Raw genomic sequence first — 22,520 nt, forward strand, 5'->3', positions numbered from 1 at the left:
CATTCAGGTACCCATGCTGGCAGTCCCATCCCTTCTGACTATTCTTGGATACAAACAAGGACAAAGGACTGGATAGCAAGTGGATGTTCAACCAAGTGCAGTACTATCAGCATGTATGATACGTATGTACGCTTTCAAAGCAAGAGATTTTATTTCTTACTATCAGCAATATAGTAAGATTGAACATCTCTCTTGTTTATCGTGTTTCTACCAGTAGTTTCCTTGCATAAACCTTACCATCAGCTGGATAAAGCTTTGCTTTCTTTAATGCTGTCAATAAAGAGTAAGCCAGAACAGGAGTGGCTTTCCTTGGAGACTGTCTCTTGTGGGGGTATCCATGTTGGAGGGGAAGGTTGCCACACACTAACTGAAAGGACCTCCTGACCTTTATAACCTTTTCCAGCTGTCTGGAAAATAATATCAGGTTGTGGGTTTTGGTTATTTTTTCTTCTTGAGCGAATAATAAATTTTTGTGAATAGCATACAGATAAAAATTAGTAGAATGAAATCCAAATAAATTTAGTCAGCTATTTTGTCTTTATAACTTGCTCTGGAGTAGTAAGTAGTAGTTTGTAGAGCACCCAGATGTTTTCTAACTTGATTACTCTCGAGGCTCTTGTCCACAATTTCTAACCTTTTTCTTGTGGCATTTGGCACAACATGTGATTGGACCATGAGTCTACTGGGTAGCAATAGCTTCTATATCTGCTCAAGGCAAGAAAAAAATCACCTGGAAATTTCCTGATAGATAGCACAGAGATATAGTGACTTGGTGATTCATGTCTTCAAACATAGGGAAAGGTGGAAAACCAGCACAGCGCCTCAAGAAACATTGAGAATTCCTGTTTCAAAAAACAATAAAGTTGCCAGATAATCATCTCAATACATCAGCAGACACAGCTCTCCATGTCCATAAAATAAATTAGTCTGAGATAAGGCAGCCAAAATATTAATGAAGGCTGCATTTCAGATGCTTCATGCGGTCCCTGACATCTCACTGTTTATCTGACCCATCTAAATACTTTTTCTCTCTCCTTTTTCTTTCTAATTATCCATTTCATCTTTCCCCCTCCTACTTCTAAGCCCAGTCAGCTCCTTCTCTGTGGGCTCCTCACAGACACATTTCCTCCTTCTGCTAGACTGAAGGTGTCCAGCAAGAATCTGCTCTCCTTTCTACTGTGATACCACATTCCTTTCTGCACCTGACTTGTGATTTCCCTGACACATCAGGGGCATTTCAGTTCCATCACCCCTCCTGAAAACCTGAGTACATCTTACAGCATTTTAGAATAGATATTATGGGCTTTTATTTGTTTGTTTTTTAACCAACTGGCTGGCTGCCTAATGTTGCATGAGAGGAAAAGTTAGATGAATTGGTAGAAGTTTTCTTCAAAGGAATATGACTATTCATTGAAAGAAAAACAGGTTCATGTTTTGTTTTGGACACTGTCCAGTCACACAGTCTGTCCAGTCACACAGTCATTCCTATGGTATGCATGTCTGCTGGCCACACTTTGTGCCTTTCAGTCCAGAAGCATCTCCTGTCACTGTAGTCCACCATACTGATATTAAATTGACAAATAAATGCAGGACATTTTTTCTTGGTAAGAAACCAAAATTGGATGAATGAGTGTCAGATGAGGGAGGGGAACAACAGGGGTTGTTCCATGGTTCCAATGAATCAATAAGCTTAGTAAAATTACCTAGCAGAGAGTGGTAAACCCCTTTGTTTTACCTGAATTAAATGACCATGCATTTTCCCTATGACAATGTATCAGGATACTTGGGACGAGTTTGATGTTAGATGACCTGAGCTTTGAACAGCTGTGACTGATTAAATTTATCTCAGATCAAGGTAAGCTAAACAGATCTAGGTAGGTAGGGTAAGTTTGTTATCCATACTGCTAAGATGATCTGAGACCAGTGACTTGGAAGATATCACAAACTGCTCGGTAAAAAGGCTTGCCTGTTGCACAGCAGTAGGTGCAAGAACAGAATGGAGGGATCTCTATAAAACAGGAATGCTGAAAACATTCCTCCTAGTTAACACTATTTGGTAAACATTATCAGAATGTGGGATGAAATTCAGCCTTTGTTGCTTTCTCGCAAAAAGGTGATCTGCTAAACAGCAGCGCTATTAAACCTTGGTTTTCTAGGAATTTATTTTTGGTGCAGATAATAAAGTAATAGGGAATAAGTCTGTGTTGTGTCTGTCCCCTTGGGGCAGACACAGGAGAGATCTTCCTCTCCCCACCTGCCTATTTTCATGAAAGATAATGAAGAATCCATACCTTTCAGATCTAATAATGCTTTACCTGTTTTTAAAAGATAAACTACAGATTCATACACTATTGAAGGGACCACAAAACTAGACTTCTGCTCAAATAACCATGTGACAGGCTCCCTTTGTGAAAAATGACAAGCTGGAAAAAGAAGGAGATGCCCTAGAAGTGAAGGTGGGAAGGATTCATCAGGACTATCATACAGCAGTAATGTCTGCAGGTTAAGCATAAGATGTGGAATATTTCCAGGCAGAACAACCAAAAAGCTAATAGAAACCTAAGAAGGAATAAAACTCTTCTGATATATTTTTTTCCTAACCTGGGAGCAGAAAATAAACATCTGCAGAGTTATAGGAAATTTGTCTGCCTGTACAATGACATGGGAGAAGCTTCCCAAATTCCTGCCAGATGGGAGTTCACCTGCATAGACAAGAATTGGGACCAGTGTATATCTGGAGACTAACTAAAGGATAGCATTTTGTGTTGCTGCTGTTGTTAAAGTAGTAATAATAGCACCAGTAGAGTGAGGTATCCTTTGCAAATCTCTTTTTCACTGGAGACTATATTTCCTCAATGTGCATCTCATGGCTCCTTGGGCTCATCCCCTGAGACCCATAGGCATCCTTTACCTTACAGAATGAGAGATGCATGAAGCAGGATGCGGTGATTCCCAAAGCACTCTCTGATTTGCAGCCCTGGGCAAGACTCTCCCAGGTGAAAACAGATCAGGAGTTTAGCGCCCTGCCAAAAGCAAAACACCATTAGCTGAAAGAAAAATGTTCTGAGGTAGAACATAACTTGGAAACATGAAAAAGCTGTCAAAAATAACATTTACATAATATAACATTTACATTTATATATTTTTCCCCAGATTGAGAAGTCCCTTTTCTCCCTTTCTCTTAATATCTCCTTTAGACAGCTTTTGCCAGTGCACTTCCACTCTTCCATCTCTTCTTGCAGGGCTTAACTTGCTGTTTCCCCTCGCTTGCCAGTCATAACCTGACAAAACACCATCGCAATTTCTTTACACCTGACAATTTTGCCAATTGCTTTCAGTCTGAGAGCTGTTGTATCACTTCTTCGTTCATTCTCTCTCCAGCCCAAATAGAATCTTCTTCAATAACCTCCTGCCCTGGTCTTGCTACCACCTAAAGCCATTGCATCACCACGTTCATAACGCTATTACAGATTACCTCCTTTTCCACCACACTCTGGCTCTGCCGCATTGCTCACTATGATGAGCTGCCACTGTAAGTAACAGCAGAGACATTACTGTGTTTGACAAGGGGCACAGGAACATAAACTGCTATCGATTTCTTTCTGTCTCTACTGCAAAACACAAAGGAGTTTTTTCTGACCAGCAGAAGGATGCTGTTGGCACACTGGATCTTCTGGCTTAACTCAGGAGACATGCTGATTGCTCAGAGCTCAGCATCGGGGACCTCTCCTGCATCTGTTCCTTAGGTGGCTCTTTTCACTTGTGGTCAATGGCCAGTGAGCAGAGTTCTGTGCTACAGCATGCAAAAGAAAACTATCAACTCACTTTAGCACTTATCTAAATAGACTTTTATTATGCAGCCTCAAAGAACTGTATTGTGTGAATATGCAAAATAAACTTTAGCAAGAGATAAGCAGTGGCAAACAGCTGCCAGCAGTGCTTTTGGTCAGTGATTGTTTAAGAAGACTTGATCAGTAGCTTCTGGTAAAGCAAAGTCATGGTTTTATAATTTACTGTTGACATCAATTACACTCAGACTTTTAAAGTGATTGTGTTATTCACTTTCTGAATAATTAAGCTATTTATGTTGATAGCTGAAGTAGCTCATACTACAGGCATTACTGATTCCCACAGACAACTAACCAAGACAAGCAATGTTCTTTTATTTTGGGAACTATTACTCTGGTTATCAAATCTTATGATGAGGAGAGCTGCGTAAGTACTGGGACATACATAAAGCTGGTTATAGCATTCTACTTGTGCAGTTAGTCCAGGCACATATAGAAGCAAAGGCTGCGGCAAATCCTCTCCAAATAGAAAAAGATGCCAAAGCTGGCATTTCTTGAGTGAGAGTGCATTTATTTACATTATCTCCCAGGACACATATGTGTTGATACAGACCTGAAAACAGGATTGCCATCTTTATTTCACTATATACCATTGTTCCCAGAACACACATACTAGATATAGTCTTTCTCAGTATGCAAAGCTCCCACCAAGATGTAGTCAAACTTCTCCTGGTCTTTTGAACTCTGGTTGTAGCAAGAGGGAGAAGTATTGTGTCTCTCGGAAAATTTGGGAACATTATCTACAGAATAAAGAATAATACTCTTTTTATCTCACTACATTGTTTCTTCTAGCAGACTTTATGGAAACTCACCAATAAAGTCTCATTCTAAGACAACTGGATCTGTGGGAATCCCAAAGACTGTTTTAGGCTATGTATACTAACTATTCCTGCTCTTTAAGCTGTCTAGATAAGACAGCCTGGTCTGGAGACCATGTAGCTGCACAGGGGGAATACACTGGCTAGCTAATAAGCACTGAGGAGGTTGGCATGGATTAACACGAACACTGGGCAGTGTTTTGAGACTTCAGACATCTTTAAAGCTGTTAACAGGTGGCACAAATAAAGAGCTGGGGCCAGGACTAACTGCAAGGACTAACTGCTTGTGCTGTTTTGCTGCTGCACTCAAGGTTTTTCTCAGGTCTCGTTGATTTTAGAATGATAGGACAAATATCATGAGGATAAAAACTAAGCCAAGACACTAAGACATGTACTGGTGTTGGCCAGTGCTAAAGTGTTTCCAGTCCCTCCAGTAAATGTGCAGTTTTGCCCCTGTGGGCACACACATACCTGCACACACCCCTCAGGCACACCCATCAAGCCAGTAAGGAATGCAGCCACTACCCAGAAGTTTTTAGCAGGGCCCTGCAAGCTGTGTCAGCCAAGAAAAAATTTACATTTACGGGAAAACTCACTGCTTGTCTCACCCTGTTACACAGCAAATAAAAGTATTGCACAACAAATGTTGACACAGTAACTCTCAGAGGAATTTCACAGACAAAACAACCATGTGTTCACAGATGCTAATCCAATAACCCAGGATTTCACATGTATTTATTAAGAAATTATTCCCTAGCAAACAAAACCAAGGCTATGAGGTGATTATAATCTAATACCATCAGGTATTGTACCATGCAGGTTTTACTTAAAAGAGCTTGAAGACACATAGGGAATATTGCTTGAGGATTTGGTCAATACTGAGAAGACATCTTGGTTTCTTAAAATTTGTCAGCCCCTTTTAGACATCTCAGATGACTGAAACACTATGTCATACTTCATTTATACTCCAAAAACTGGAGCATTTCTCTGGACCTGAACTCTGGCCCTTTGGACTGTTGTTTGTCCCTAATGGACTGTTGTCCATCCTTAATGCATGCTAGGGAATTTCGTAACAGATATGGGCATGTGGATAAAGTAAATCAAGTCTAGGAATTCCTGGGAAAGAGAAAATAACCAGTGATTGTAACAGTAAACAAAACTGGACAGGCCTCATTTTGCAGTCCCAGAGGCAAAGGGATGTAGGTCTGTTCACATTCAGCCAGCAAACCCCACAAAAAACATTGTATTGCTGGAAACAGTTCCTGGCCCATGTGAGTGGTTTAGTTGGCCTAAAATGCTCTTCTGGGAGAGAACCAGCTAGTACAGACCAAAATCGCATTAAATAATTCAACAGGAAGGATAATCATGTACCACTTTCTGGACCCCATGGCCTGGTCCTCTTTCATTTTAGCAGCACAGATACCACCAGGCTGCTTGACAGAAGAGAGAAATGGCTGCAGTGTTATGGTGACCCTTCTCTGCTGCTTCTGGGAACACAGAACAAAAACCACTTCTCTATAAAAGTATCCTGAACTTAAACAAGCAATAAAATCTTAAATGCTACTGCTTTATAAAGTAACTGTTCAGAAATACTTCCAGGAAATTAGGCGATTGCTGAAGTCCAACTCTGAAGTGCTATTTATTTGCTAAATACTTTTTTAGCTCCCAAATTGATTTCATGAGAGGTACTTATTTGTCAGGCTCATTTCTACCTTTCAAACCTTTGCAAATGGAATCAGCAGGTCATTACATGCAGTACAAAGCTTTGTAACCTGAAATCATAGAACTTTTGTTAATCCAAGGACTGGCCATCAAATTGAGCATTGAAAATGTGGACCTAAATCAAGGCATTTGATAGTTATACAGAATCCATTTCCCAGTGGTAGCTGGTCTCCATCCAATCCTCACTAAGACTTTCTCTTTTCAATAGCCAATTGCCAAATGTCACAATTACAGGAACCAAGATGGAGAAAGAGAGGTTGTGGGTCATTGAGACATTTTCAATCAAGTATTGGGCATGTGGCTTCATTATCTTCTATTCTACAGCTCTGACAAGGACACAAGTGTCTCTAGAGCTCTGTGCTCCCCAAACCTGATAGAAGGCCCTCTTATTTTTACCTTCTAAAATCTGAAGAATGCCTGTTGAATCCAGCAGCCTGGCTGGTGTGGGTCATGGTTCTTTGTCCCTCTAGTCCTTGGACAAGATGTGTTTTTCTAATAGATATTTTTCCTGGTAAACCAAGATCACCACCTTTCTGTAATCTTATCTAGCTGTGCTGGGAGAAGCATTGATGGGCTTCAATGAGGTCAGGGCCTTCGTCAGTCCTGCACGCCCCAGAGTGGCTGGTGGTGTGTTCAGTGACTCATTTCTGGAAAGAGGCTTTGACAGTGACACATATGCCACCTCCTTAATATAACCTGGATCTTCCTGATTAGATGTGCCTCATAAACAACAATTGTGGAAATTGAGAAAAACAAAAAATTAAGTGCTCTCAACTAGTCATGGTTGATTCTGCTATAAGTTTCAATTGCCTCTAGCTGAGCTGATTTCCAGGAACAGATCTCATTTCTGTTTATTGCAGCTCTCTCTTGGGACTGGTAATATGAAGCTACAGATCGGCTGCTTTACAGTGCTGTGTCAGAAAGCCTTCCTGAGGTACACATAAACAGCCAGTGAACTGAGGAAACTGCAGATAATCAGCTTTATTTTCTCCCTGAGTGGGTTTTAACACATGGGTCACATTGACCTTAACACATGGGCCTGAAATTCACACTTGGTGCCCAGTTACCCACAATCACTTGTGTGATGATTTTTTGTAGTTGATTTCTCTGAAAAGTGAGGTATCACGTAAAAGCTAAGGCTCTTCTATCAGCTGCACAATTACACTGTACTCACAGAAGAATCTAATAAAAGAGGAAGACCGATTCTATTATTTAGCAAGGTCTCAGCAGTAGAGAACATGAGAGGAAGAAAGTCCCTGGTAACCAGGTTATATGCCCAGTAAAGAAAATATCATCGTCAGTTTGCTCTTGCTGACATGCTTTTGCTTTACAGATAAATGTGCACTTCTTCATCTTGCTGCGTGCCATAGGGGCCATGGCTCCCTGGGGATCCCCCAGGGCAGCAAGCAATACCCTGTTGCTCAAACCAATCACAAAATCATAAACCGCTTGTTGTTGGGAGGCTCTTTAAAGATCTTTTAATCCAGTCTCCATTACATGGGCAAGGATATCTTTTGACGGACCAAGTTGTTCAAAGTCCTATCCAGCCTGAGGTATTCACAATTTCTCTGGGCAACCTGTTCCAGTGCCCCACCATATTCACAGTAAAAAATGTCTTCCTAACATCCAATCTAAATCTGCCCTCTTTCAACTTGAAGTCATTTCCCCTTGTCCTATCACTACATGCTCTTGTGAGAAATCCCTCTCCAGCTCTCCCGTGGGCCTCATTTAGATACTGGAAGGTACTATAAAGTCTTTCAGAGGTCTTCTCCAGGCTGAACAGCCCCAACTCTGTCAGTCTTTCCTCACAGGAGAGATGTTCCAGGACCTGATCACCTTTGTGGCCTCCTCTGGGTTCATTCCAACAGGTCCACTCCCCATCCTACACTCCGACAGCCAGGCAGCTCCAGCCCTAAGCACCTTCCTGAGGATGGCGACAAGACAAGGCCAGCCTGGTTTATTGGTCCATGGGCAGGGATCCCAACCAGCAAGGTCAATGAACAGGAGGAGCACGACCTGATGGCCTTGAGAGGCTGAAACAGTTTCCTGGGCCATGAATAGATGGGGAATTCCCATGAGAAGCTGGTGTGGGCCATCAGTGTGCCTGCACCCCTCATGCCCTAATGCTTGAGATACCATATGTGGTCTGGGTAAATTATTTCCCAAGATAAGGAAGATGCTGGGTGAAAGGCTCTGCTATCCCACAAATTATGGAAGTAATAACTTCCAAAGATAAAATGGCAATTTTTAGCAACAAGGCTTAATTAAAAAATGAACAAAGTTTAATATCAATTCCTGTCTGCTCTGGGTTTGGTTATTGCAGGTCCAGGAACAAGCCAGGGCTCTCTGGGTGATGAGCTGGGCAGGATGCACAACAGCCACCCATCCCCTATCCCTGTGCTGCTCATGGCTGGCTGCATCTCATACAGACACCTTCATCTCTTCCACCCATGTGCAAATAACTCTGGCTGGTTTCTGGCTAACAGAACATGCGATGGGAAGGATGCACAGGCACCTCGTTTGGTGCTCAGCACCCTTTCAGGAGCCAGCCTTAAGTTATCACAGTGCTGAAGCCCATAGCAGCTTTGGTCTTTTGTGGATGGAGCCAGTTATTGCTGAAAAGAAGTGATAATTGAAATAGTGCTCATCTGGAATACTAATAATTTGGTGCTGGAAATAAAGTATAAATTAAATATCTTAAACACATACTCTTTCAAAAACAGGAGTAGGAAAGTTTTATCCAGTTTTGGAAATCTATAGCATAAATATTTGTATTTGTCCTAGTCACCTCCTACCTTCCTTCAAAGTCAGCAGAGGAAGACAGGCATGATTAGGACATGACTCACCCAGCTTGAGGTGTCTAAGACAGAAATTCTGTCTTCTAAGGGTCTGTTTCTCTCCTCAACTGACTAAAAGGAGAGCCAAAGATTATTAACTTGGGTGCAGCCATACACCTTTTGGGGCCATCTCATTTGTGATAATCAAGGAATGAAAATCAGCTTGTTCAGATCTATCTGCATTGGAAATCTTCATGGCAACCCACATATAAACACACAGCCTAGGGAGCTGTTCAAAGACCACCCCTTATAGTAAAATTGACATCTGTGAGCAAAAGTTTCAATAATTTAGTTAAGCTTTGGTTTTAAAAACATGTCATTTGTGGCATCTTTATTCCATAACCCTTCATCAGTGAAACAGAATTGTTTCTGTTACAGATACAGTTGAAGCTTCCTTTTTCTGAAAAAAATTGCCAAAGCTTACTGCTCAAGGACATCTGGGTGAGGAGAAATGTGGTGGACTTTTGCTCCCTCTGAATACACAACTGAGAACGTTGAGCTGGAACTATCATGAATGCCACAATTTATACTGCTGCTGGAGATGCATCCCTGCCCTTTCTGGAGTGCAAATCTGAGAGTGCAAACCTGAGAGTGCACTGGACAGCAATGGCCTCTGCCAGAACTTACTGGAAAAACACTGGCTGAGATAGCCTCTGATTTATCTTTCACTGGGAAAGTGTTACTAGCAAAACCACTGGTGCCTATTTTCTACTGTGTTTACAATGTCTAGCAATTTTGCATTTAATAGTTTTATTTTGCACCAAAATCTTAAATCAAGAGATAATTACCACTCTCACAGCATCTGAAATATAAAGACACCAGGATACAAACATTTAATACCAGATGTTTTCATATTTGCAGCAAGGAACAATAATTGCTATAACTAAGCCATGGCTCATCAGCAAAAGTTTGGCAGTTGATATTTAAACATATATATTTGATTTACCTTCAAACCCTTGAAGAAAACTCTGGATTAGCCCCTTCTGAGGTTGCATAAGGATAAACATGAAAACAGACACTATTCAGTTCTCTTCTATGTTCTCTCAAATTTTGCATTCTACATTACAAGAAGTATTTTTATGGAAGTATTTATATTTATGTGGTGAGACAAACAGCAGTGCTAATTGTCCAGCCATTGAATCATGCCTCAGCAGTCTCAGTCCCTGGTAAGTGTATCCTATATACATTACACACACTTTTGCACTAGTGAAAAATCAGATATGTTGGAATTTGTATGGAAATTTGTGTGGAAAGGCTCATTATATGTATTTTGAATGATGCTTCCTCTCTAATGTTAAGACCAAATAGATGGGTTTTTTCTGTGCAGTTGAGAAGCTGCATTACTAAGAAATATGTCCTTTGAGAATTGCTAAGGTCTCTGTGACCTACGTTACCCTGACAGATACACTTCAGGTTTGCTGTATCCTCTCCAGTTATAAGTTATGACCCCAGGAAATGGTCCATCAAGCCAGGTATGTTACTTGGAGCTTACAGTGGCAAAGGAGGGATCCACAGTGAACCAGAAAACTGTCATTAACTAATATAAGTCATCACTTCCAAGAAAAAGACAGATGCTGCAGGAAATATTAAAGAACTTCAGTCCTTGGTCCAAGGGTTGGGGACCCCTGTGACAGAGCACAAGAGCAAACCCAAAGTCCTTGTGAAGTGCAATCCAGACCCCACTGAAGCCAACAGTAAAAATCCCACTTATTCCAGCATGCTGAAAATCCTCTGGATTCAGTATATGGCAGAATCATCCCCTTATTAGTGAGTGGCAGATGATGTCTCCATTCTGTGCTGTAATGTTCAACTGCAAAACAGAAATTATGGGAAAAATCCCCATCAGCAAGGGAGAACAAAGCAAATCTTACTGCGAGCACTTGCACAGCGCACAACCACTCTGAGACCAGAGGTGATGGAGAGGTGGGGGCAGTCAGAGAGCACCTGGCTGCCTTCTGTTTACCAGGAAATAACTTCATCTGACAATTTATCATGGTTAAAAGTATCAGGGATAAAAAATTCCCTTTATCAGAAACTTTGCTAGACAAACTGGAATCAGAAGCCTGTAATGAAAGTCTAGTATTAAGGTTAGAGGATCAGGAGCAAGAAATCTTCATTGTTTGTTGGTGGTGCAGAGAGCATACACAACCATTCTGAGTGATTCTTTCTCCATAGAATGCAAACAGCAGGAAGAAACAAGGGCACTAAAAACCTATCTAAACATAATCAAATTTGCAACTCATTCCTAGGTCACCACTAGGGTATTACTATAGATTTTCAGCTGGAGGAAAAAGCTATACAACTACAAAGAAAAGACTATCTCAGGCTTTTGCAATAATTTTTACTATAAATTTTAAGCAAGAAAGCATACATTTATTGTGTTTAGCATCAGGATTAATTTCTTCTTTTTCTTGAGCTCCATCAAGTTGACACTAGCTGCTGCTTTAGGGAGCTTGACAATATCCCAAATGTGTTTCTTTGTAGGGACCAGCCCACTCGCAGCTCCCAGGTGATTTTACCCAGCCTCTAGCAAGGTTTGACACTTACACATAGGGCAGGTTGTTCAGTAATGGGCACTTCTCAGGCATTGTGTGACAGGTGAGCAACTGGCTCATGTGTCAGATGTAAAGGATTGTAGTGAATAGAGTCACATCAGAGTGGCAACTGGTCACGTATGGGGCTCTTCAGGGCTCCGTCATAGGCCCTGTGCATCTTCAAAAGCAACTTTGGATGCAGGACTGGAAGGGATACTACATCTACAGATGATACGAATTTCGGAGGAGAAATCCTTAATGAAAGGGCTGGTCAATCATCAACATTACGAAGTTCAACAGGGAAAAATGTTCAATTCTGCACCTGAGACAGGGCAATCCTGAATGTGTGGATAGACTGGGAAATGAGATGCTGGAAAGCAGTGCCATGGAAAGGGACCTGGGGGTCCTGATTGATGGCAACATGAACACGAGCCAGCAGTGCCCTGGCAGCCAGGAGGGCCAACCCTGTCCTGGAGGCATCAGGGACAGCATCACCAGCCAGGCAAGGGAGGGGATTGTCCTGCTCTGCTCTGCACTGGGGCAGCCTCACCTCCAGTGCTGGGAGCACTTCTGGGTGCCACAACATAAAAAAGACATGAAACTATTAGAGAGTGTCTAAAGAAGGGCCATGAGGATGGTGAAGGGTCTGGAGCGGAGGCTGGACAAGGAGTAGCTGAGGGCATTTGGTCTGTTCAGCCTGGAGGAGGCTGAGGGAGACCTCACTGCAGCTACAACTCCCTCATGAGGGGAAGAGGGGGCACACACTGATCTCTGCTCTGTTGTGACCAGTGACAGGACCAGAGGGAATGGCCTGGAGTTGTGCCAGGGGATGTTTAGGTTGGCTTTTAGAAGAACCACCCTTCTTCACCCAGAGGGTGGTTGGGCACTGGAACAGTCTCCCCAGGGCAGTGGTCACAGCATCAGGCTGTCTGAGTCCAAGAAGCATTTTGACAATGCTCTCAGGCATATGGTGTGATTCTTGGGGTGTCCTGTGCAGGGCCAGTTGGACTTTGATGATCTATATGGGTCCTTTCCAGCTCAGCAAATTCTATGATTCTTTTCTATGATTCCCTGGGGTTTTTTTCCTGATTGTCATTGTTCTAATGTCTGTTGGTAAAGAAAGAAGCGGAGTTCAATTTTCCCCTTCTTAAAAGGCAGATTTATACTCAGATTTGTGAAATTCTGAGTGCTGAGGAGAAAATTCTAGTTGCAAGTGCTCAGAAATCATGATTTGTGACCAAGAAATGCTGGGGGCATGGACCATGGCTGGGCTGAGGTGCTCCATACAATTGCTCTCAGGTTTGATGCTGATCCAGGTATATGCAAGGAATCTGACTGTGATGTATTTCTGCAGACTCCAAGTACAACCACTCCAAGTAGAAACACACATTGCAGTAGGACTCTGCCCAGTGCATTGCTCATTAAATATTTATTTTATATTTAAAGTACAAACATTTTTAATTCACGCTGAGGGGTACTACAGAAATTCACCAAGCTTTAGGCTTCAGGCTTTCTGCCTAAAGCTGAAACCCAGTGAACAAACACAGAAAGCAAACACCTCCTCCCTTCAGCCACTCCAACTAAAAATCACATCATTTTGATGAGTTCACTCAGTCATTGTGTAATTGCAGTTTTCAGTGTTTGGTATTGCTCCTTCCATTTGTACCATGACTGCAGGTAGCTTCTTGCTACCCCTTCCCCATTTGATGTCAGAAGTGGTGCTGAAGTGCTTGCTCTGTCTCCCTGTGTGATACAGCAGGTACTCAGCCAGTGAGACAAGAGTGAACAGCAGTCACAAGCACAAGGACAAAGCAACAAATGGCTGAGGAAAGGAAAAGTCTCATCCAGCTCTAGGGGAGACCAAAGGCAATATTTCTTTTTCTCCCTTTCCATTTGTTCCCCTCCCTCTGTACATTCCCAGAGGTGCCAGCAATGACAAGTTACACCCTTATACCCCTGAGCCCAGGTCATTTTCAGACAGAAAACGTCACTGCCACCCTTCTCCCAAAAAGCTGTTAAACGAGCTGGATATTTTTTTCTCATCCTTTTGTTTTGATCCACTTATCCTTTCATAACCAACCAAGCTTTTCCGTGGGTGGCTCAGTTTGCATTTGATGCAATGATCATGGTGCGTGCAAAGAGCAAATGGGTTATTGTAGGCAGCTCCCCTGCTCCAGCACCTGCAGTTTGACGCCAGCACATTTCATGGCTGCCAGCATGCAGTGACTGACTGTCCTCCTCCTCCCCGTCGTCTCCATTTGGATGCAGTGAGGGCGGATCTCTCCTTTGGGGCACTGGTAAGGCATCAGGCAGGAGCACTGGGTCTTTGTATCTGGGAATGAATGTGTGGAAATATAGCAGCAAATGCGATGACTAAAACCAGATTTTATACTTTGATGACATTTCAAAGTCCAACAGGGAAAAACACTAGTGGATGTTTGTGATATATTAGCTACAAAAAGCCTGTAGTGCATTCACTAGATGGTTGGATATTAGGAATAGAGGCATAATCAGCTTTGTGTAACTGTTTTTTCAGCAATGGCCCATATAAAAGGAGAATCGATCTAACTATTTTTATCCACTGGCTTTCCCTGACTTTTCTTCTAAACAAAGATATATTAAGTTGACTTTCTTTTCCCAATTATCCTTGAACACAATCTTGCTATGAAATGGAGTCTTAAGGTCCATATTGTGTCAGCTCCTATTTCATTAAAGCTCACTTCATGAATACTAAGCTACCTACTGCTGGCCTGTGGTAAAGCTCTGTCCTGCTGGTTATTTCATTACCTATTTCTGATCTAATCAGGTTCTGACTCTTTATATTCTTTCCCAGAAACTCCCTAGGCAGAGTTTCTGCCTTCAGTTTTTTATAGCATGAAAAATGTGTGCTTTCCTCCATTTAGCTTCTTTCATGGTACTGCAGTATCTTCTCTGCAGCATGTTCTGTCCCTGTATTGATACCAACTACTCACTTTCAAGAAAAACAAAATATTAATTTCCTAAATATTTGTGCACACTCATGAAAAGTGGACTTCTGTGGAGATGGTAAAGAGTCTAGTTCTAATCTCTTGAGCACCACACTGACAACTAATCTTATTTCTTTTTCTCCCCTTTCTCTTATTTTTCTGAACAGAGCTCCTCTGTAGGCTTTCAAGAGGAAAACACTGAAGTGCTGGCACAAGACCCAGCTTGAAGACACTTGCACAGTGGAAGCAGAACTAGGCTTCTTAGAGGCTCTGGAATAAGTAATTTAAAAAAAAATACCACCTTTTCCCCAGGAGCGCATGATACCTACAGGTTCCACCAGAGCATGTCCATAGATGGACACACCTGGTCATGCCCTCTGCTTAAGCCCACAAGGGACAACAGGTCATGCAGTAATTTTACAGCCATATTTACTTCAAATTCTCTGCTGCAGAAATCTTGCATCTTCAAAACAGAGGGTTAGGATTGCTGCACACTGCTGTTGCTTTATTTATCATTAAGTACACCAGGTGTGATAAAAATCAGATTTGTCTCTGGTAGCAAGGGACAGAGTGAGTGTGTCTGTCACTCAGCCTTTACCTAGCAAAGACTTGATATGAGCAGAGCCAGTCAGCACCTCAGACATTTACAGAAAAACCTACTGCTCATATCACCTGGTTACACAGTAAATAGCCAAGCTGCACAATATTGTTTAGAAAATAATCCTCTTAGGTTTTTTTACCAGCTTAGCTAGTTCATTAAAACTCTTGATAAACACAGTTTTCACATATGGGTATTTGCAAATTTTGCCATTAAAATCCCATTAAGCCTGATGGCCCCAGTCTTGCTTTTGAAGTAGTATCATGATTTAATTTCCCAATTTAATTATATGTTATAGAGGGTGTGGCCCAAATTAATTCCTGAAGTACAAACTAGGAGCTAGTAACCTTACAAAGAATGGGTGAAAATATTACAAACTACATTTTTTTGTGATTAAAGATTCAAATGTTAATTGTCCTGAAAAAGGTATCTTAATTCCCAAGTTCCTCTAGTGGCTTTCTAATGGGAAGTAACAACACTACACTAATTGTGAGTAAAGGGAAAAAGCACATATCTAAGTGTAACCCTAGGTAGCCGGGACACAGGACTGACCACACTTTCACACTCTGTGTGCCCAGAAGGGCCACAATATCTATAAATCCTGAAATCCTGTTCTTGGAGCAGTGAAAGTCAGCACATTTTAGATCCAAAGGGATGGCTGAATCTCACCATTCAGAAGTCATACCTTGACAATCCTCCCAGTCATAGCAGATGTCATAGCCACAGGGCTCTTTCTTCAAGCTATTTGCAGAGAGCTTTGCCCTCTCAATAGCCCAGTCTAGGTTGGAATTACCATGGCAAGGACCAGCATGCAAGAAATGAAATGACTGCACTCCAAGGCACATTTCAGCTGAGTACTGACAGCTGGGCTTGGTCACATTCTGTTCAGAAACAGCATGTAACACACAGATGTCTTCTGAGTAGTGGCTGCCCAAAGGAAGAAAAGAAAAATTATTTTAGCAGGCTACAGAACAAGTCCATACTTTTAAACAGTACATCAGCATTGGATGAAGCGCAGCAAAGCCATGGCCAGGCTGGAGATTCACCTAAAGATCTAAGGCTGCCCTAGCACTGCAGGACCTGGACCTGATAAAACAAGCGCTGTGAGATGGGGAAGCTTTGGTCCTATCCAACCATTGGGAGGTGAGGGACACATGTCTGTACGGGAAAAAGGAGAGGCTGTTACCTCCACAAGGATGTGAATTTCCACTGGGCCTGGGTGGCTTTTCTGAGTTCATGCATCCCTGCAGCTGTGTGTGCAACTTTCTCTGACACACAGGTGTCTTGGGACCAAGGGCAGGCAAAACCAGTCATGTGTCTTGTAGTTTCCTTTTTTTCTGTATTGCTCTTGGTTACCAAGTAAATTCATTCCTTGAAGGTGCATGCATTTCCAAGCAGCATCATTTTTTGGAGCTTAGTCATTTTCCAAAAAGAGGATCATAAAATCATAGAATGGTTTGGATTGGAAGGAACCTTAGAGATCATAGTTCTTGCATGCTCCTTGTGCATGGTTATGACATTGGAGAAATAGAGAAGAAGAGTTTCCAGAGGTCTCCAGGAGAAGAGAGCAGTGTCGATTAAAAGGATGTGCTGTGGTGTCTCATTACAGTAATGTAATTGGGCTCATTAGAGAGAGCGTTGCCCACAGATCATGGGAGGTGACCCTGCATATTAACTCAGCCATGGTGAGGCTCATGTGGAGAGCTGTGTCCAGTTCTGGGCTCCTCAGCACAACAGAGGCATGGAACTCCTGGAGCGGGTCCAGTGGAAGGTTACAAAGGTGATCAAGGGACTGGAGTATCTCTATTATGAGAAAAAGCTGTGGAAGCTGTCCCTGTTCAGCCTTGAGAAGAGACAACTGAGAGGGGACCCCATCAGTGTCTGTCAGTGTCTGCAGGGAGGAGTCAGAGCAGGGACCGGGCTCTGCTCGGTGCTGCTGAGCCAAAGGACAAGAGACAAGGGGCACTGAGAGGTGCACAGGAAATTCCACCTGAACATCGGGAAGAAGCAGATTACTGTGGGTGGAACAGGGGTGCACAGAGAGGTCGTGGAGTCTCCCTCACTGGAGACACACAAGCACCACCTGGACACAATCTTGTGCCGTGTGCTCGGGGATGGCCCTGGTTGAGCAGGGAGGTTAGGCCAGAAGACCACTGGGGACCCCTCCAACCTGACCCATTCTGGGATTCTGTGATTTTTTATTTATTTCATAGGCTACAAACAGGACTGTAATTTGAATACAGAGGAACAGCTAGCTAGTATCTGAATAGAGAGTGGTCTTGATTTGCAGTTGTCTTTTCCTGCTCTTCCTGTTCAGTGTCACAATGGCCTCTTGGTCTATCATTAGAGAAACTGATTTCTAGTTACAGCACTTACCCACAATCTTCTTCTGGAGACATACAAACACACTGAGATCCAATCTGCTTTTGTCCTGGACTGCAAATACCTCTAATTTTGGTTAGCACATCTGAAAAAACAAGTGAGAACTACTGTAACTAGTAAGGAGTGAACAGAAATATCTTATACTCCTACCATAAAAGCTAAAATGGATTTATTTCTATTTGTCCTAAGTTTCTCTTTTCAAAAGCTCCCTGGTTGGCATGATACAAGTATTTTCATCAGTCTTTGTAAAAATCACTGGAAAATAACAAGAGCAGCTGAAGTTTCAATAGAATGCATTTTCCTACTTTGCTTTCATGAAGCCTTGTTAATGCAGTTGGGGTTTGGTTTGATTTGGTTTTGATTTTAAGCAAACAGTTGCAGTGTCTCAATTTCATTATTAAAGTTTACAGTACATTGCATCCAAAAAATCTGAACTTAATGCAGAAGTTTAGAGCGGAAATTCTGTCACCATGGGAGACACAAAGGAAAACTAAAATTAATGAACAGCTGCTATATGTCTTAAACCCAGTCATCAGCCTTCTAGTTCTAGCTCGCTGAAATAAACAGTACTTTTAATACCAGCACTATGGAAGCAGTAAGTATCAGCAGGCATACTAACCTTTTTCACATGTAGTAGACATCATAATAGGAGGTGTCCAGGACAGGTCTTCCCCACAAGTATACTCTGTGTGACCAGTGACTATAAACCCAGCTGGGCAGCTCAACTTCATTGTTTCACCAATGTTGTACTGTTGCTTAAATGGGGAAATTGTGACACTCTCAGATATTGGTGGCCTGAGGCATACTGAGACTGTAACAAACAATAAAAAAAAGCATAATTCTAGTTGGTTCAATGCTCTGTGGATATTTACAGAAAGTCATAATGCTTTGTCTGAAGAACCATATAAAGACACTCAGTAATACTGAACATTTTTCTGACATTCAAAACTAATAAAAATTTAACGCAATTAAGTCTAGAAATTTTCAGTGCACTGTCATAGTCTTTAAAATATTTTTCAAGTAATAACTAAATAATGACAAAATGTTTCTAATGTATGCCAATAAAAAAAATAGTAAGAAAATGGCATTTAACAACATATTTTAATTTTTCTCTTGTAAATGTAAGAACGTCAATGGCAATAGAAAGCTCATAAGTATATTCAGGCACTTCTATTTGTTAAAATGAAGACTAAGTCAATGAAATTATACCAAGTTTTAGAAAACTTCTGGAATCTCTCTTGTTAGCAAACACAGACTGATTCTGATCTTTAATTCTTAACTGACCTATAGATCCTTCGAGGCATTGATTTATAGTAGAGATTTTCAAGGCAGCCTGGGAGGTCATGGTTAGAAACATATCATCCATTTAATATAAAATATAGTACACAAATTTCTGTAGGAATGATTTCTTCTTCATAACTGTATCAGCCTAAAGATATCTATGTCAGTCTGAAAACAAAAGGTGAATCCTTTTGTAAAAGCTATTTAAAACTAAAAAAGCAAAGGATCTCGCAGCATCCATTTGTGGATTTTCTATTGCACTGTGTATTACAATTTCCTTACAAAGCATATAATAGTAATACTTCTGATTTGAAAGAGGAGTGATGTAGTGACTCACGATGTTTTTGCCATGTCTACATTAAATACCTTCTTAAAATGCTATCTTTTCAGATATGTTAGAGATTTGTTTTTAAAAGACCTTTATAAAAATCCCTTTTGTATGTTTTCTCCCCCTTCTATTTTGTTGCTGTGCATTTTGTTCATTTTCTCTTTCTTACGTTGGCACTCAACATGTTGCTGTGTCCAGGTTTGATCTGGCAGGCACCGAAGGTATTGGTAGCCAATGAGGCTATACCCACTCACACAAGCAATTTCAACTTCCTCCCCAACAGCATAATGGCTCTTTTCACTCTTAAAAAAAAATTAAAAAAAAACATTTAAGAAACCCACACCAAAAAGCTCTGAAAGGATCTATGGTAACGAGACTGGGCATTGTCAAAGGAAACAATAGCAAAATCCTGATAAGATGTAATGAATGCATGCATTTCCTACTCTGAAATATGAGTCATCCACTCACCAATATAATGATAACTTTTTCCAGTTGCAGTAACTGATGTCATGGTTACCAAACAAGGATTCAAGGACCACTTCAAATGAATTTTACCTTGATGTTTTTTCAGTTGCTGGTGTAGTGTGGTGGGCTAGAGTCCTGCAGCATTCTTTGAACACAGCACTTTCACTAGCACAGTAGCTAGATTGGATATCAGGCACATACAGCCGAGAAGCTGCAAAATTTCCAATCTCTGCAACTACTACACTTTGCTTCTGTATCATTTTTCATGCTCACCCTGATAAAGCCGTACTCTGGTGGGCCTGGCCTAAAACATCCAGACTGAGGTTCACCAATCAAGACATTCTCCTCTCTCCTGGCTTCATCATCATTTATACAAGGAGCACCTCTGAAAAGTGAAAATTTGCTGTAAGGCTGTGTCTTAAGCATTCATGTCACTAAGTAACCATGGCAGAATGCCAGGAGAGTTGCAAGTGGGTCATGTCATCTTCCCCCTTCAGTTTTGTTCTGTTAAGTAAAAGATGGTGGACAAAACTGCAGGTTGATAGGGGGGAGAGCATGAGAGCAGTAAAAAAGTTCTGAATATATCTATCAACATAATTAATTAAAGATTTTTTTACATCAAGAAAGAGGCAGCAAAGAACAACATAACAGGAAATTTCTAGATAATCCACGTAATTCCTGTTGCCCCAGGCAGTGATTAAAGGTGGCTGGTCTCTCATGGTGTCTAACTGAGTAACAAAGAACTGTGGAGCCCACTGCTTGTAACCCTCTCCTATTCACTGCGGAGAGGAAAAAAACCTGAAGCCTTGGGTTTAAAGATGAAAAAAACTGAGCCAGTTTGGGGCTAGGATTTGAAGTTGAAATCATGCTAAAAAGGTACATCAGGCATACTTGAACTTGAAATATGAGAAAATTGGTAGCTTCATCCAAACTCTCTCTCTGACTGAGTTCAGATCTAAACCTCTAAGAAAAGAGGGGATAGGGAAAAAATAGAAACAGTGAACTCCAATGAAGAGAAGAAAAAGATTTTCCTTGACTTTGGAAAAGAAGCCACAAAAAGCATCAAACAAGATCTACAGGTATACTTTAGTATGCAATTCATGAGCAATTTTTCTAGGAATAAAAAATCAATAAATCCAAATGTGAAGCAAATTGCAGAAATTTTCAGAGTTTGCCTTTTCTATACTCCACCAAAGAAATTGAGAGGGGAAGGTTGTCTGCTATTTCTCCTTGGTAGTCACAGAGCCACTCTGGAGTGCTCCTTAACCATCCCATGACTAAGGAGATCTTTTGACCTTCTCACCTGTCTGTGAACACAGAGATATAACAGTCTTCCTCTTCTTCCCTCTGCCCTTCACACGGCTTCCCACCATTCATTGGGGAGGGGTTATTGCATTCCCGGGTCCTTCTTCTTTTGAAGGAAGCATCACATGGACTCCATTCAGACCAGCAACCCCATTGGCCATCAACAGCAACTGCAAGGAATAAAAGAGACACCATCTTTTATTGGCAGACCAGTACCATACACAATATTTTCTTTAAGGCCACATATGAGAGGGATGATGGTAAATTCATATTAGCCATTTTCAGAAAATTTAAAATTGTTAAGTTTAAGGGAATAGATTGTATCTAGAATGTAAAATTTTTCAAAAGGTGTCCAGTCAAATTCCAGCTGCTTCATAAAACCCAAAAATACATTTACCTTTCTATTTTTGGCTGCACGTAACAGTAAAACTCAGAAGCAGCATATTTTATACTTTCATTGCACTCACAGATGTGTGTGTTTTCATGGTACTTACAAGTTTCTTAGATAGGTCATTATTTAATGAGTTTTCAAATAAATCTGAGTTCTAACACCATGTCTAAGCCCAAAATCTACATCCTATGCCAGTTACATTTAAAGATTACTATTACTGTTTTCTCTCAGACCCTGGCATCTATTACCACCATGAAACATGCGTAATTTTTTTCTATGCACACCCTTTCTTTTCTGCATGCAATAGACTGTCTGTATCCATCTCTGTCTTTGGTTGTTTTTTTCTTTCAAAATATTCCTCCATCAGGGCCAGATAATGAGAACTGTACCTGCCTGAGTGACTTTAACTTATGTTCTCTTTTGATTGGGGAATATAAATATATACAATGTCTCCTTTTTTTCCCTTAGGTATGGCACCAGTGCAAATTTAATTAAAAAATCTTTTTGCATTAAATTCTTCTTTAAATTTTCCAGAATGGTGATTATATTCTCTCTCCTTATGACAACTGAGTTTTTCTTCTGAACTGTAGTCAACAATTTTTATGTTCATTACCCACTTAGTCTTAAGCATAATAGGCTATAGGGAAAACTAGCAACGTTAAGCAATGGATTTCTTAATTTTTTCCATCAATTATCTTTGATCTCAGCTTCACCCTTACTGCCAAATAGCTCACTTCGGATTACCTTAATTATGTAGCTAAGAAATATTTTACCATGCTTTGCACTGTCTTTGGAGTCGTGCCTATTTTTTATTTGTAATCCCTACATTTATTCTTACGCTTTTTGGACATCACCATGTAGCAATGTGGATTTATTAAGGGCAGGTTACGGCAGATCAGCCCCGACGAGGAGACTCCCGAAGGCCCAGATTTGCAGGCCGCCGCCATGGCCCCGGTACCTGTGGTGTAGCCAGGAGCCCGCGTCTCGCAGTTGGCGCCGTAGGTGCCGGGCGGGCACAGGCAGAGGCACCGTGTCCCCAGGAGCA

General features: G+C 41.3%; 1 protein-coding gene across 1 annotated transcript in view; it reads right to left on the reverse strand.

Moving 5' to 3' along the window:
- Window positions 1-13,658: 13,658 nt before the first annotated feature.
- C6 (complement C6) overlaps window positions 13,659-22,520 on the reverse strand; it is a 22,336-nt gene continuing 13,474 nt past the window's right edge. Inside the window, exons 11-18 of the mRNA XM_005426093.2 lie at window positions 22,434-22,518; window positions 21,083-21,254; window positions 20,053-20,164; window positions 19,484-19,616; window positions 18,325-18,516; window positions 17,700-17,790; window positions 16,009-16,250; window positions 13,659-14,091 (exon numbers count right to left, since the gene is read on the reverse strand). Of these exons, the coding sequence (XP_005426150.1) occupies window positions 13,910-14,091; window positions 16,009-16,250; window positions 17,700-17,790; window positions 18,325-18,516; window positions 19,484-19,616; window positions 20,053-20,164; window positions 21,083-21,254; window positions 22,434-22,518 (1,209 nt within the window). The 3' untranslated portion in view covers window positions 13,659-13,909. The remainder of the gene's footprint in view (window positions 14,092-16,008; window positions 16,251-17,699; window positions 17,791-18,324; window positions 18,517-19,483; window positions 19,617-20,052; window positions 20,165-21,082; window positions 21,255-22,433; window positions 22,519-22,520) is intronic.

Source organism: Geospiza fortis, unplaced genomic scaffold, assembly GCF_000277835.1.
Source record: "Geospiza fortis unplaced genomic scaffold, GeoFor_1.0 scaffold163, whole genome shotgun sequence".
In the NCBI taxonomy this organism is placed as follows: domain Eukaryota; kingdom Metazoa; phylum Chordata; class Aves; order Passeriformes; family Thraupidae; genus Geospiza; species Geospiza fortis.